Below are 15,030 nucleotides of genomic sequence, written 5' to 3'. Positions count from 1 at the left end.
CGGTGGCCCGTGGCGTTGCGGCGGCGGAGGCGGCGGCCGATTGATGCTCTGCACCGCCACGAGGCCAGGCATCGGTGGCGGGGCGTTACGATCAGCAAATGCGGGGGGTGCCAAACTGCCGCTAACAAGAGCCGCGGTGGGGGGAGGAGCAGCGGTCATAGCGTCTCTTTCCTCTCCATACTCCTCATCAATGCTATTGAGCTTGCTCTCCAGCAGCACCGTGAGGGCCTCAAGGCGCTGAAGTGACCGGCTTGTCTCGAGTAGTTTATTGTCACACTGAGCTGCAAATCGGTTCAAAAACTGCGCAGTCGATATAATAAACTTGTTCACTATGTCTGCGGTGCGCATGAAATCCCTTTCCCGTTGCAACTGCGCCATCGCCCGAGAGGACATCATTTCACCCACTTTCTGCAGGTTGAGCACGTCTANTTAGTTGCCGCACTATGAAGTAACGGCAGGAAAGAGCAAACAAGAGAGAACGTGGGAGGTCTACTCCAGGCCCACCTGTACTCGTGTAATCTGTTTTCTCGGCCAAGTACAGACTCGTAGATGGCCTTCACTGTCTTACTCCGACTGGGCTGACCTCTATATACTTTTTTTTTGGGGGGGAGGGGAGGGTTAAAGAAGGAAATGCACAAACAAAATATCGGAGCGAAAAGAGTATCGGAGATGGAGATGCTGTAGCAACGCAAATAATAATAATAATAATAATAATAATAAATCGACAGTAGCACACGAACATCGTGAAGGAAATTGAGAAATAGGAAAATGGCCCCACAAATAGCATCCACTTGGCTACTCCTTAGTGCTGTGCAAACTGGACGGCATCTTTTTCTTTTTTTGGACTTTGTCTTCCCGCACTCCTCTGATAAAACAAAGAGTCTATCGATGCCAGGAGTGGGCTCAATGCAGCTCGTGCGATGCCAGCCCCTCCACGTACGTGTCGAGGATATCCGCCACCTCCTCAATCACCTCATTGAAGGTGTCCTCAACGAGACTGTCCGTGAGACGGTGCGCAAACACCTGCTCCGTCACATTGGAGGTGTTCCACTCCCTCTCGGTGTATCGAACATACTCGCGGTTCTCCTTCTGGAAAGAACGCAGACGCTCAAAAATGGCACGCGGCATCTCACCACGGCGCCGCCGGCTTTTCTGCGGTGCTTTCCTCGGATCGGCAAAAACCACGCGTCGGCCGGGGTGCTTAGGTGATACCACCACACGGTGTGCTCCCTCACTTTCCTCATCCTCGTCTTCCTCACCCTCTTCACCAAAGGTATGGTGGTAGTGTTTCTCCCGCTCCTCAATGACCTCCAACTCACGACCCATCACGCCAACCTGTCGCTGGAGACGGCTCACCAACAGGAGCTCATCCTCCTCGTCACTGAAGTCCTCCAGCATATCGTGGGCGGCCTGGAGAACATGGGCCGAGCTCATGTTATCAGCACCGCGCAGTGGCGCACGCCCTGCCCTTAGTGTCTTGCCACCAGAACTATCAACACTGTTATCGGCATTGCTGCCGCGCCCTGGTTTCTCTATTGGCCGTGCTATCTTCGGCACATCTGGCGACGGTGTCGCCTCTTCCTTCACGATACCATCCAATATGGAGCGATGATCCTGCAGCATTCGCTCCACACAGGACGCCAGTTCCGCAAGTGCGTCATCTGGCAAACTCGACAACGCCGCGACTGGTTGTGTATGTCCCTGTTGTACTTCATGTTCTTCTTTTTTACCACCACGCAGCGCCGGCGGTATCACTGACTGAAACTGCGAAGCTGAGTAGCCGTAGGGCGCCACCTGTGAGTCCCACGACGTGCTCTCTTGTGCCGCTGGAGTAGCAGGCAGCGGCTCTTGGAGCGGTCGGGGTGACAGTGGTAGTGCGGCGGTATTTTTCTTCGCCAGCAGCGCTGACGCGTGGCGTATCACCTCCATCGGAACCCGTGGCACCTCCGCTGCGGCTTTCGGTTTCGCTTTCGGTGCAAAAGGCCCACGACTCCGTGTAGTAGAGCCCTGCAAAGTGCGCGGCGTCGAAACCTCCAGCGACGGATTTTTTAACGTATCAGGGTGAAGCGAGAGAGGGGGCGTATTTTCATAGTGGTTTGCGGTCTCATCGCTCTTGCTGACAGCGGTCGGCACGTGCACCCGCCCCATTTTGGTCACAGTCTCGGGTGACGCGGCGGGGGCGGCGATCCGCCGCTCCGTGTTGTGAACTGCCACTGCTTCTTCCTTTGCGCTTCGCTCCACTGGGCGCGGTGGCGCCATCTGTGGGCGATGTCGGCCGCCAGAGTGAGGCTTTCCCCGTCCCACCTCGTAGTGCTGCCAGTCGCCGCTCGAGTCCACCACGACTGCGTCGCTTTCGTGACTTACGTCCACAAAAGCAGCATCGCCGCCGTCAGCCTCCGCTTGTTCATTCCACTTGCCAACGGTGCCGTTTGCAGTGCGGCGTATCGGCAGTGACGGCACCTCGCGAAGGGGAGAAGTGCCCTCGCCGTAGCGGCCGCGCGGGTGTTTTCGAATTTGGGCGTCCAGTGGATCCCGGCGCCGCTGTGGTTGTGTCATGCGATCTATGAACTCTTGTTCCTTCTCGCGACTTGTAAAACGCTGCCGTTGGGTGGTTTCTGGCGACAATCCATTAGTTGCTGCAGATACTGCTACTGCTTGTCGGTAACCGCCTCTTTCCTGCAGAGAGCCTCGGCGCATGGCACTTCGAGTATACGGTCGATCTGCTGTTGGTTCTTCTACTGCACCCATGCATGGTGGTGGGGGCATATTCTGAAGAGCGCCCTTGTACGACAATGCGTCGAGACCTACAGTATGGATCATCTCTGCCACGTCCGCTGCCGCGACACGCTGCACAAGGCTGAGGAACTTAAAGCGGTTGAGGAGAATGGCATGCTCCGTCACTGGTAGGCGCGCAAGTTGCGCCTGCAGCGTCCCGGCCTCGTCGACGCTCTTCATAGTGGCCTAGCAAACCAAATATTAAGAATATCGGGGAACTCCCTGGAGCCCCTACACCTCCCCGCTTATGGGGAAACAGACAAAACAAGCAGACAAGAGCAGACCAGTGTACCATGGTACCGCTAAAGCAGACATCAACAGAGGGAATGACGACGGCCGCAAGAGAAAGCAGAGCAAGTGCGAATACAGCACCACACCCTCCATGCACAGACGCTTACTCCGGCCTCGTGAACTGTGGGGTGGAGAGCGAAGAGGGACAACCAACCCAGAGTGTAGAAACATGAAACAGAATAGAGAAAAAGGAAATAACTCTTCATCCACTTTACTCCACACCACAAATGGATATCTGTCTTTCTATCTATTCTCTTATCAGAGCATCTTCCATGTGTTTCCTATTTACTTACACCCTGTTCCTCATGTGGTCACTCCTCCACCCAACATGAACCACGCACTCCAAAACGAGCCTTTCATGTCGCCTGTAAGAGGGGGCTGCACTTACGCATAATTAAACTTTTTTCCCCTCTTCTGCCTCATCTCACTGCGTTCTGCCTTAAGTTTCTTTCTTTTTTTTTTCTCCTTTCATTTTTTTTTTGCTTTTACGACGTTCCTGCTCTGGTTTCACTCCTTTATCGGTCGCACCCATCGTGGCGCTTAACTCCGCGAACCCACACATACACACAAGCGCGCAGACAAAAAATAATAATAATAATAATCTGGCACGCATGTGCGCGTGTAGGTACCGCGATTGATCGTCCAATTTCTCTTAAGCCGATGATGAATTTTTATGAAAAGGCCGTGCCAAGAGGGAAATGCATTGCACATTCCCATCACTGCTGCTTGCAGTCCTGGGTCTGTGGGGGCCGTTGCGCATTCCCGCCACGGTCACCCCCATGTCGCTTGCGCCCCTTGTGCGCGGGCTCCTCCTCCTCTTCTTCATCTTCATCCTCTTCATCCTCATCGTACTCATCCGTGTCAATATCGCTGCTTCCGTCAGGAGCCTCACCTGTGTAGAAGTGGACGGCGCAAGGAATAACGCTGGTGTGCAGGACATGCAGCAGCTGCTCGATTTGCTCATCGTTATCATCATCATCGTCGTCGTCGTCGTCGTCTTCATCTGCGTTCTCGTTCTCGGCAGCCTTCGCGCTCTCTTTGAACATGCTGAAGAAAGACGGCCGCGACACCGTGACAGATGTTGTCTTCGCCGCCTTGCCGCGTTTGCCGCCGACCTTCTTCGTGATCGTCTCTACCGTGACGTCCTTCCCCGGCTTCCACGTGAGCGGTGAGCGGATGATGTTCACCCCATCGTCCTTCTGCACCACCCCTAGCATGAGAGATTCCTCCTCGAAGTATTCGTTAGGGGAAAACACAAAGACAACAGCAAAGCTGCCGTAGCCGCCCTCCACCACGCCGGAGCGCACATCTGTCAAGTGTTCAAGGACAGGCTCGTCGTGCTCCTCGATCAGCGAGGCAGAGAGGACGTGGTGCTGCAGCGCTCGCAGCCAGAAGCCCGGGAGCCCGGCTGCTTCTGTCTTTTCATCGTTATTGTCACCCGCCTTCTCCGCCGCAGCGCTGATGTCAACGACTCCCTCGTGCTCACTGGGGAAGCCCTTTGCCACCTCTTCCTCCGTGGGCATACAGGTGCCGGTGACTATCTCCTTTCGGCGATCGTAGAGGGGCGCGTACATCTCGTCGTACTTGCGCCGAAGGTCAGTCTCCTTGTCCTCGAAGCTCTTGCGCAACTTCTCATACTCTTCGTGGTAGTGCATCAGCACCTGCGCCCGCTGCCTGATGCGCTCCGGAAGCTTCGCCATGAACTCGGCGGAGTAGTTAGGGTTCAGGAACTTCTCGAAGGGCGAAGACATGCCGTGTTCATGCAGCATTTCCTCCTCGTGCTCATGTTCATGCGCCGCTCTACGCTTCGATTGCATCTTCACCTCGTTTCCTTCTTCCTTCCCTTCAGCACAGCGCAATACAGCAATTAAGAAAAGAATGGCATGGAGAAAGACCGCACCAGCAACAACGAGACATGCACACATATATACATGGAGAGAGAAGGAGAAGCAAAAACTACACACAATCACACAGAAACACACTGGCACTCTCCACGCGGCACCACCAGCAGTGGCACTACTTGTGATTGTAATAGAAGCAGCAGCAGAAGTAGTAGTAGTAGTAGTAATACGCACCACATGGGGAGAAGGGTGCGACGACGCCGCCGTGTCCCAGCCATACCCGCCGCGCAGAAAGGGGACAGCAGCCGCCAGAGGGACGTGTACAATGCACGACAAGACGTGGGCGGCAAGAAAGCAAAAAGAAAAAAAGAAAAACGACATGCCAGGCACCAGCTCAGGTCAAGCACTCAATGAGGCGCGGTGCAGAGCAGCAGTCCTTCGCGCGGCCAAGCAGAAACAACGTGGAACGCACATCAGTAGTTCTTTTATATCTCTTCGCACCTTCACAGACCGTCTCTTTTGTTTTGGGCGCAAGAAGAGAGAAAGGGAGAAAAAAAAGGGTAACGGAACAGGACGAGCCACGCAATGCAGTGTGACCCCGTAGAAAGAGCAACACAACTTCTCATACTCGTCATTTTATGCTGCGCTTTCCTTGTTTGCTTCTCCCCCGCTTTACTCCTCCTCTTTCCAGGAGGAGGACCAAAACGTTGAGCGACACGAAGTCCACGTGTCGACTGCGCACTTAAACGGTCTTCTCTCTCTCTCTCTCCATTAACACAATTTACTCTTTCTTCACGTTGTTCTTTTACACTTCGCACAAACAATCCCAGTACTCTGTGGGGCTTTCCTCCTCTCCTCGTCCTTCAGCTGTCACCGTTGTTGCTATTCGCGCCTCTCTACTCTTCCGCCTCATCGTCCGCGACGTGTGCCTCGGGGGCCACGCCGATGATGTGCTCGCGCACATACGCCCGCATCTGTCGCCGCTCCAGCAGTGCCTGCTCTCGCGCTGCACGGAAGATGTCTTCCTTCGGCCGGAATGCGGTATCGCGTGTGCGGAGGTCCAAAAGCGGAATCTCCGCGTAGCCAAACTCCTCCGCCACCTTCGCAAGGTCGACACGCCGCTCATTGTAAACTGCTGCAGGGCCGATGAGGGAGTACAATAGCATCGTTGCACGGTAAGCGGCGTAGGCGGCGTTCTGTACCGCGAACTGCTTCTTGTGCAACGACCGCATCTTCTGCACCGATAGGAGAAAACGTGTAGCCGACGGCAGCTGCGGCATCTGCTCAAAAGTTATCTGCAGCCGCTTCGCGGGGCCTTGAAGATGTCGCAGGGCACCCTGCAGCTCGTTCCGTCGCAGAAGCACGAGAATATGCTGGTACATGGTCTTTGCAGGAGGCGGCGCACCGGCCTTACTAGCAGCACCGCTTCTAGATTCTTTCCGATCCCCAAGTGGTGGTGGTGTGCGGGAGCGGCGTCGGATAGAAGGATCCATGGCCACTTCATTGTAGGCCGCCGGCGTAAGAACGTCGCTGACGAACTGCGCAAAGTTCACAATGTCAACCATAATGTCGTACTGAACGAAGATGGTACCCCTCTGAGGTACAAGTCCAAAAGCAGAGAACAATACAACACGGTCCTTTCGCTTTTCACCCGATGAGTTCTGCTGTGAGGCCTCCACGACAACCTTGTCAAACTGGGTGCACACACGTTGACGATCCGCATCGTTATCCTGCACAGAGGCGTATGAGCTTGCCCCCTCATAGTCGGTAAGCAGCAGCAGTGACGATGGAAGCTCCCCCAGTGCATAAATGGCATCATACATGAACTGGCAGGCCTCCTTGGTGGCGAAGTGGACAACCACGCCCTCTTCTGCGCGAAGGCTCATCAGCAGCGCGTAGAGTGTCTGAAAGCGGTGGCTGCCCTCCACTACAGCGTAGTGAGCCGTTACAGGACGGCGGACAGCAGTGACCACAGTCTCCTGATTTTTACTGATGCCGCTACTCCCAGCAGTGATAGTGTTCTTCTCTACGCCTGTAGCAGGCATAGAGGTCGTAAGTGCGTCCGCTAAGGGGGCGAACAGGGCTTGCCGGGACGGCGCCATCACGGCGGCCAGATGGACATGGCCCACACAGCGCCAGCGCTGCCGGCACAACTTCAGCAACAACTCCTGCCTCGCCTCCTCCGTCATTCTCTTCGACGCCGCGGTAGTACCGGACGACGACTTTAACAGCACAACATAGGCACCAATAAACTTCCACACTGCACTCCGCGCATCAACAGCAAGGAATGACTGGAGCGAGCCGATCACCAACACGGTGTGCCCCATCAGCACTGTGTCCGTCTCCGCGTCGTCGGGCAGCGTCGGATATGTGGGAAAGCGAGAGCCGTCCATTACCAGCGTATGCTTGATGTTGTATCGGTCTGAAACATGATCAGCCAGAGCTTTGGCGTCAGCGTCATCCTCGACAAGGACCAGAAGAGAGGCACCATGAGACGTTTCGAGAGGCAACAGTGCGCGCCGCTGCAGAGCCGCAAACGCCACCACATCGAAGCCGTTCACGCGCTCTGTGACCTCCATTCGCTTAACTGAGAACGCGTCATTTACCTCCTTGCCAGTGGACTCGTTTCCAGGGTTACTGAGGCTGTCAACTAAACGAAGTTGACTTTGACTGAGTTTGCGGGGGGCCTGCGGGCAGTGCTGCTGCACAAACTTGAGTACCTCGCTGCAAAGTGGAAGAGACGACTTTGACGTTTCCGCTGTCTCTGTTGTGCTTGCAGAACTACAGCGTCGCTTTTGTTTCCGCTGCCGCAACACGGGTGCGACCTCCTCGGCACATTTTCTCTTCAAATGCGAAGTGTCGCTGTCGCGCGTGGCATACTGCAGCAGGCGTCGCTGACCTCGGGTGAGGGATGGCATAAATGTACGCTATCCCACTGTCCTTCTCTCTTCTCTAATACGTGCGTGTGTGGGAACGTATTTCCATGAGCAAGAAGAGATATCATGAGGGAGTCAAGGGGAAAAAAAAAACAAAGAAAGCAGCCCCACACGTCAGCTGACGAAAAAATATATACAGACAACACCACCACATCCTAGAAGCATCGTATCTGTCATACGAGGGAAGAAGGTGGTGAAGAACAACTCAGGTGGTAGAAGTGAATGAGAGAGTTGCGGCTCATCAGCAGTCAACAGCCCCTTCTTGGCGCATAAGTCAAGCCCCATATATATGCATATATACATATGCGAAAAAACACAAGGTTTTCCATCCGTTACGCGCCACGAGGTGTCACCTCACCCACTTCCTTCTCCACCGCAAGAGTAACGCCCATCACATCACTTTCAGCAAGTAGTGCTGCCATTATGATGTCAAAAAAAGCACCACCCGCAGCAACCGCAGCCACATCCAAACAGCTTAGACCATGTCTGTCTACTATTGCTGTGCAGACACCATGATCCAGGAGCAATAAAGCACATGACAGTACGAGGTTCAAAAGGGCACCTCTGCTCTCTGATGCCAGATCCTCCTTTGCATCCTCATGCAATACAAGCAAGCTGAAAAGAACATGCAGCAAGGTGCATCCCTCCTCGTCGACTGCTTGTGAAGCCTCTGGATTTTCGCACAGTAATTCTTGAAGTGCTGCCAAGTTAAGTGTGCTCACCAAGTACATTACCTCAGAGAGTGACAGTGGTAGCGGCAGCAGTGCCTTCGATGCTTCCGTCGCTGCCATTGTTTGGCCCGGGTGGCCCGCTTCATCTTTCGCCCTCAACTGCATCCCTGTTGTACATGGCAGATCGGAAGTACGGCTTAGAAGCCGGTCTAGCTGAGCACGCATTGACTTTGGCACAATTTTGTACGCCGTAGCACACTCACTCGTGAAGCGCGCATTCAACACCGATGGCGGCAGCAGACTCGACACGTAGACGCGTGATGTGAGCACATGGCTTGCCGCCCGTGTATAACCACAACGATACAGTAAGCACGCGAGTAGGCGATACTCCCGCAACGATGAAAGCAAGTCGTAGCTATCTTCCACGCGGAGTGATGATCCGTACGCCACGACACGGTACGCCGCCCGGTGATCCTGCGCCTCAAGCGCAAGAACCAGCAGGGCGTACTCCATCGCCCGCGCGTAGATATCACTAGCCTGTTTCAGGCGAGAGCGAAAGAACAGTATGAGTTCGTCTTTAAAAAGCTCCCATGAGCACTCCAGGAAGGTGGCTGCGGTGGTGGCGCCCCACTCCGGCACCTGACGATACACCAAATGATGCTGCGGGTCACTGTTCATCGGAACAATAGGAAACGTCTCGTACGTCTCAAGCCAAGCGTTGTGCAGTTCCCCAACATAGGTGTTGTACGGACAGCATCCCTCCCACTCGGCCCAGAAACCATTCTTCTTGTCACTATCACCACCCTCCTCTTTCTCCTCAGCAGCACATACTTTTTCAGTCTCATTCTTGCCATGCACCTTTGTGGTCGCTATTGCTTCTGTTGTTGTTGTTGTTGTTATGGCTGAAGTTACCGGAGCGCCGTCACCAGGCTTCCTAAATCCATCAACCTCCAGCAACGCCTGCAGTTCTGGGCTGTATTCATCGGGGTTCGGTGGAATACACTNTTGCAGAAGCAGCAACAAGTCTCTCGGATCGATGTGATCATTAAAGTGCAACATCGCCTCCTTCGGACGGCAGTGGTGCAGGTATGCGAACCCAGCCATTATATGTAGCTCCAGTTCAATTGCTTGTAAATCGACTGCAGTTTTTGCCCGCTGACTGCCAAGCAGATGGAAAGCCTCCTCCACCTTGAACCGCTCCACAAGGTCCGCCAACTGGTGACGCAGCGAGTGCAGGCTCGCCATCCATATTTTCGTTTTACTTGCGGCGTAGAGAAAGTCACCACGGCCCAGCTGCGAACTGAAAAGGCAACCTGGTAGTGGCAGCCGCTCCGATACATCATCGTCACACAAGGAATAGACATCGCAATATTGTTCTGTGAATGCGAAGAGAAAAGGGTGACGAACCACGAAGGACAAGACCTCATCCTCGAGTTTAATCGTGCGGCCAAGAATGCGTCCAGACGGAATGGAGCGCATCGAGACGGAGAAAATGGACTGATTATACCGCATGAACACTTCGCCATCACCAGCAGCAAGCAGCGGCTGTCTTCCACCACCGAGAGCAAGCACACCACACGAATTACCATCCGACAGCGAAAGAAGACTGTATTCCCGGCGCATGCCAATGCAGGCGATGCTGCCATATGTCACAAGCACTTGGACTAGCTCAGGAAGCACGAGTTCCTGTGCAAGAATGGCACGCGCGTGTTTACCCTGCGAAGCGTCGAACTCAAAGACACTGAGCCCCCGGCCATTCAATTCCGATGCGCAAATAACATGAAGACCTGCACGCTGAGGACTATTTTGCTGCGAATCAGAGACAAAGAAGGTCCCAATATGCTCCGCGATAGTTTGTATGTGAGAGAATGTGACGGAGTTTAACACCACGAGGCGATGCTCACAGAGAACAAAAAGAAGATTCTGCGTACGACTATGCTGGAGGCGCTCGATCCTACGCTGCGTCGCCGAGAGCACGGCGCGCCGCATGAGAGTGGTGTAAATCCTCTCCGATCCTTCCGGCGCAGGCGCCAGTGGGTCATTGTGCGCTGATTGGCTAGGCGCACGAGTGTTGGCGCTGCTATTATCGTTGTTGCCGATGCCGCATGATTCCTTCACCGTCGGAGGGGCCGCGTCAGGGAGGCCCGCGCCCTCGACAGTGAACCTGAGCAGGATGCCCCTGTCGGTGCCGGTGAAGATGGTGCTTGCGTAAGTATCGAAGGCTGATATTTGACCATCTTCCGGGGACACTTCGTACAGCTTCACCAAATACTTCACTGCACGCATAGACTGCAACAGAATAAAAATAAAGCTGGAGTCTAATCAACTACAAGGCAATATGTATCCCACAGACACAAACACACACATCTATACATACATATAAATATATATGTATAGATGCACGTTGTGTGTATATCTCACAATGTACTTTTGGGCCGGTGTGTCTTTGTGTGTTCGGGATGTGCCGTTTCTCTCCTTCCACCACACGACCCCGCTCTTTTAATGGGCCCGGTGTATGAAGAGTCCAAGAAGAAAAAAAAAAAAAGAGAGGGCAACAACACAATTTTTTTCAGATACCATGAAATGACTTCAATAGATTTTATTCAACTCTTTTTACACGGCCTTTTCACGCGCCATTTCGTTTCGCTTTTAATTCAGCGCTCGTGCACAGCCACAACAGGCACCTCACGGGTACAATGTGAAAAACGTCAGCATGAGCACAAACAGCGCAACGCGAGAAGAATCAGTCTTGCCTCCACTGAAGGCCACACTTCAAGCACTTGAAGAACGTTGTCGCCGGCTCGTCCGCGGAACGCATTTGAATCTGCATATATTGCGCCCGGTTTCCATCACATGCCTCATTCTGGCAACGCACTGTGATCACCTGCCCACCAACCACATCTTCCTCCGCCACCTCCTCCTTCTTGACGCACTCCTGTTTGGCACCAGCCCCGGCAGCGCCGCTGTCATCCTCCACCACCTTGTTGTACTTCAACAGGGAGTGGTTCACCGTGAGCGGCTGCGATGAGAGGATGGGGGCCACATACGTGCAGCTGGAGCACGTAAAGCGATTGGTGGGGTAATGTGGCTCATTCAGAAGTAGCGTACCGCAGAAGGGACAGAAGAACATAACACATACACACAGGTACCTGCCCCTTCCCTTTTTTTTNAAGTAGCGTACCGCAGAAGGGACAGAAGAACATAACACATACACACAGGTACCTGCCCCTTCCCTTTTTTTTCTCTTTTGGCCCTCCACTCCTTGTGTTGAGGGCGTGGGTCTTGCCTTCCCTAGCAACAATAACAACAATCCAGAAAGAAAACCAACAGAAAGGGAGCAATGACGCCAAACAGGGAAGACACAGTGGCGTTGTTCCTCATGCACATTCTCTTTCACTAAAAACGCACTCTGGCATATATCTCCAAGGGGAGAACTTCAACGTGCACATAGTGATAAATAGATATAAATGCACGCCAACAGCCAGTGAGAAGACACGTGGGAGACAGGAAGATATGACCACACACGCACGCACACGGACTGAGAAAGAAATGCAAATAATGCCACACCTACATCCCCAAGTTCTTCATCGTCAGCTCATGTCCATAGACTGCCTTCTCCACAAGCGCGCGCGATGACGGTTGCACAGTCGGGTTGTCCTCTGACTGGCCGTAGATATCCATCGGCGTCAACTCCGCCACAGTCCCTCGGTAGTGGTGGTACAGTGCGAAGCTGTTGGGAAGCGCACCGAGGCGACGGCTTGAGAGCAGTGTCGTCTCTGTCAACGCCGTCTCCGCAGCGGCGCCCCAGCCTAGCGTTGTGCGAATGCGGTGGAGGCGCTCAGCGTTTTCCTTGCCGAAGGTGCTGCGTTGTATGACGTCGCAGGGGTGCAGCAATTGTTCCCGGGGCTTTGCCTGCAGGAGCTCAATCTCCTTTGTCGCCATGATCCCAAAATGTCGCTTCTTATTTTCTTTTCGGTTGTTGTTGTTTCTCGCGTTGTCACTTTTGTTTTTTTACCCACTTCCTAGGGCACAAACAATTAATAGAAGCAACAAAGGAAATAAGAGGAAGAATCCATAAATATTCTCACGTCTCAACCACATAATTATATATATATATATAATACATGTTTCTGTGTGTTCGGCTTCTTAAGGATCCCATGTCATTTCCACGCGCCCACTAGGGAGCACTGTGTATAACTTGCTTCAGTCTGGCACAGAATCCCACTCCCACACCGTTGCGCCACAAGCACATCATTCCTCCCTTCTTCTCACCGTACCTATTGCACGTGCTGCTCCCTCTCCCCACACCTTCACATTCCCTCTCCGACCGGCGCCACCGGCAGCCACCGAGCGCTCAAAAGAAGTAAAAGTAGAAAAAGACGACGAGGATGATGCCCACTACAGCCGGAGGTCCGTACAATCGCAGCAAACGCATCCGATTCATATGAACCGTCTTCTTGTAGAAGCGCGAGCTCTGATCTACAAGCTGGGCACTGAAATGATTCATTGTCTCCAGTTTCTCCCCACGAGTCATGAGGTCCTCGAGGTTTTTTCGCATCACAAAGTGCACATCGGTAAGCTCCTGACGAAGTGCATCGTAATGGGGATTCACTTGGCGACGCTGCGGTGTACCGGGCACACCCATCAGCGCATTCTCACCTTGCCGCTCCTGCTGCATACGTTGGATCAGTCTCTGAAGCGTCGTATCGAACTTGATGAACTGAAACGGTCGTACATTATTAGCCGCAACCTCGGTTACCGAATAACTCTGTGTAAACTCCGCGAAGACGAGATCCAACAGACCGCAAGCGAGACGGTTCGTGGTCGCAATATCACCCGAGTTACGAAGAAGCAGCTTGTTGATGACTGTTATTATTGTGAGGTCCGTGGCAGCATCCTGGAAGGCAAAATATATGCAGTCACGATGATCAAAGCTCTGGTAATAGCTCCCTTTGGCATCTTTCCGTTCTGACGTGGCTGCAGGGGACTCCATTCGTTCGAGAATGCGTTGCTCCTGCTGCCGAATTTGATTGGAATTGGCGTAATTATCATCGGTATAGCTACAAAGGGGGACATGATCGTGTGTGCGGGCAATGAGAACCGCAATAAAACATCCATTGGTCGCCATCAGCTAACCAAACGTCGGTGAAAAAATAGAGCACTAGCGGCAGCAGCAGCTTGCAGCGCTAAGAGTTGCCCCTTGAATACGTGAACCTTAACTAATTTTTTTTCCGTTTCTTTTCTTGCTCCCACTCTCACCATCGACGCAGACGGATCACATGGGACGAAGGAAGAAAAGGAAAAGACAAAAAGAATGAAATTCCCTGCATGCAGGAGGTACGTGAAAAGGGAATATATTTCAACAAGATTTTCCTTTGCGGGGCCCATTCATCCCCGATTTTTTTTTCTTTTTTAGAACAAGTGATAAAAGAGGAAAGAAAACGAGAAATACGGAGTTGGAAATGCAGCAACATTGCAAAGGTTACTTACGCCACCATCGCCGAGGCCGTGCTGGACTCATACTTCCAGGTGGGCGGCAGCTGCTTCACGCGCTTGTAGTAGCGAGCGAGACGGTGGATGCGGGACTCGACAAGAATGAGGCGGAACTTCGTGTCCCTGTCCTTCGTGTGGCGCTCCATGTGCTTCCGCATCTCCGTCGCGCGCTTGATGAGGCAGTAGAGGTCCTCCGGGATCTCCGGGGCCATGCCCTTGTGCTTCAGGATGCGCAGGATCTTGCGCCCCGTCACATTCTTCACCTGCGCAATACCCATGGAGTCACGCAGCTGCATGCCGATTCTGCTGGGCGCAAGTCCCTTCTTGGCGAGCTTGCACACCGCGTCGATGACGTCGCGGCTGGCGATCTTCAGCCACGATGGGGGAGTGCGGCGGTACGGCAGGGCCGAAGAGGCCTTGCCGTGGCCGTTACCGTGCATGCGGACCATTTTCCTTCTTTGTTCCTTTGGAAGTGTGCGGCGGCACTATGGACTACACTTGTTTTCGTTGTGCACATGCGCGTGCACGCGTGTTGCCACAATTAGGATAGACAAAGAAGGGGGGGAGGAGAGAACAACAGCAAAGGAAGCCGATTGGAGGAGAATGCAAAAGGCAGGGTGCGCGCTTCCCGCCCTCGACTACCACGCCCAGTTGCAGCACAGTCCAATAGGTGTAATTACGATTCAGCTGCGAAACGCACGGCGGCATCGACCTGCGGCCCGTACCCACCACCCGACAGCAGCTGCAGGAGCCAGCCGGCGCCCTCCGCCAGGCTCATCGACAGCAACGCGTCAACGCCAGCGTCGTGGGCGCTGCAGCACGCGACCACCTCCACTCGACGCGGGAGCGATAGCGGCTGCAGTATCTCTGCGTCCAGAAGTCGTGCCTTCGCGCCCCTCCGCCCGCGGTGCACGACAAGCGCGACGCCGAGGGCGATACACTGCGCAATACTGCAGCCTGACATGCGCCTCGCCGGCAGCGACTTCACGTGCAGGCTCGGCAGGGCGTACACCGTGCAGCATG

General features: G+C 53.8%; 10 protein-coding genes across 10 annotated transcripts; all 10 read right to left on the bottom strand.

The window, feature by feature from the left end:
- On the bottom strand, positions 1 to 396 carry DQ04_04071090 (hypothetical protein; the record flags this gene model as incomplete). The annotated part of the gene is made up of 1 exon (XM_009313314.1): positions 1 to 396. A coding segment is annotated over one exon (396 nt), but the record flags the coding sequence as incomplete, so codon positions are not given.
- A 507-nt stretch (positions 397 to 903) lies between these two features.
- Positions 904 to 2,955, bottom strand: DQ04_04071080 (hypothetical protein; the record flags this gene model as incomplete). Its single annotated transcript, XM_009313313.1, has 1 exon — positions 904 to 2,955. The coding sequence occupies one exon, from the start codon at positions 2,953 to 2,955 to the stop codon at positions 904 to 906; it is 2,052 nt and encodes a 683-aa protein (XP_009311588.1).
- An 827-nt stretch (positions 2,956 to 3,782) lies between these two features.
- On the bottom strand, positions 3,783 to 4,883 carry DQ04_04071070 (putative nucleosome assembly protein; the record flags this gene model as incomplete). The annotated part of the gene is made up of 1 exon (XM_009313312.1): positions 3,783 to 4,883. One exon carries the CDS (start codon positions 4,881 to 4,883, stop codon positions 3,783 to 3,785), a length of 1,101 nt encoding a protein of 366 aa, XP_009311587.1.
- Positions 4,884 to 5,803: 920 nt separating this feature from the next.
- On the bottom strand, positions 5,804 to 7,825 carry DQ04_04071060 (hypothetical protein; the record flags this gene model as incomplete). Its single annotated transcript, XM_009313311.1, has 1 exon — positions 5,804 to 7,825. The coding sequence occupies one exon, from the start codon at positions 7,823 to 7,825 to the stop codon at positions 5,804 to 5,806; it is 2,022 nt and encodes a 673-aa protein (XP_009311586.1).
- A 350-nt stretch (positions 7,826 to 8,175) lies between these two features.
- On the bottom strand, positions 8,176 to 10,800 carry DQ04_04071050 (hypothetical protein; the record flags this gene model as incomplete). The annotated part of the gene is made up of 1 exon (XM_009313310.1): positions 8,176 to 10,800. The coding sequence occupies one exon, from the start codon at positions 10,798 to 10,800 to the stop codon at positions 8,176 to 8,178; it is 2,625 nt and encodes an 874-aa protein (XP_009311585.1).
- Positions 10,801 to 11,257: 457 nt separating this feature from the next.
- DQ04_04071040 (RNA polymerase III C11 subunit) lies at positions 11,258 to 11,644 on the bottom strand (the record flags this gene model as incomplete). Its single annotated transcript, XM_009313309.1, has 1 exon — positions 11,258 to 11,644. One exon carries the CDS (start codon positions 11,642 to 11,644, stop codon positions 11,258 to 11,260), a length of 387 nt encoding a protein of 128 aa, XP_009311584.1.
- Positions 11,645 to 12,081: 437 nt separating this feature from the next.
- On the bottom strand, positions 12,082 to 12,456 carry DQ04_04071030 (hypothetical protein; the record flags this gene model as incomplete). Its single annotated transcript, XM_009313308.1, has 1 exon — positions 12,082 to 12,456. The coding sequence occupies one exon, from the start codon at positions 12,454 to 12,456 to the stop codon at positions 12,082 to 12,084; it is 375 nt and encodes a 124-aa protein (XP_009311583.1).
- Positions 12,457 to 12,868: 412 nt separating this feature from the next.
- Positions 12,869 to 13,642, bottom strand: DQ04_04071020 (synaptobrevin-type transport protein; the record flags this gene model as incomplete). Its single annotated transcript, XM_009313307.1, has 1 exon — positions 12,869 to 13,642. One exon carries the CDS (start codon positions 13,640 to 13,642, stop codon positions 12,869 to 12,871), a length of 774 nt encoding a protein of 257 aa, XP_009311582.1.
- A 358-nt stretch (positions 13,643 to 14,000) lies between these two features.
- DQ04_04071010 (40S ribosomal protein S13) lies at positions 14,001 to 14,456 on the bottom strand (the record flags this gene model as incomplete). The annotated part of the gene is made up of 1 exon (XM_009313306.1): positions 14,001 to 14,456. The coding sequence occupies one exon, from the start codon at positions 14,454 to 14,456 to the stop codon at positions 14,001 to 14,003; it is 456 nt and encodes a 151-aa protein (XP_009311581.1).
- A 227-nt stretch (positions 14,457 to 14,683) lies between these two features.
- DQ04_04071000 (hypothetical protein) lies at positions 14,684 to 14,971 on the bottom strand (the record flags this gene model as incomplete). Its single annotated transcript, XM_009313305.1, has 1 exon — positions 14,684 to 14,971. One exon carries the CDS (start codon positions 14,969 to 14,971, stop codon positions 14,684 to 14,686), a length of 288 nt encoding a protein of 95 aa, XP_009311580.1.
- Positions 14,972 to 15,030: the final 59 nt, after the last annotated feature.

The sequence above is a fragment of the Trypanosoma grayi genome (assembly GCF_000691245.1).
Source record: "Trypanosoma grayi strain ANR4 Tgr_407_V1, whole genome shotgun sequence".
NCBI classification, from domain to species: Eukaryota; Euglenozoa; class Kinetoplastea; order Trypanosomatida; family Trypanosomatidae; genus Trypanosoma; species Trypanosoma grayi.
This window is presented reverse-complemented; position numbering and strand designations above follow the sequence as displayed.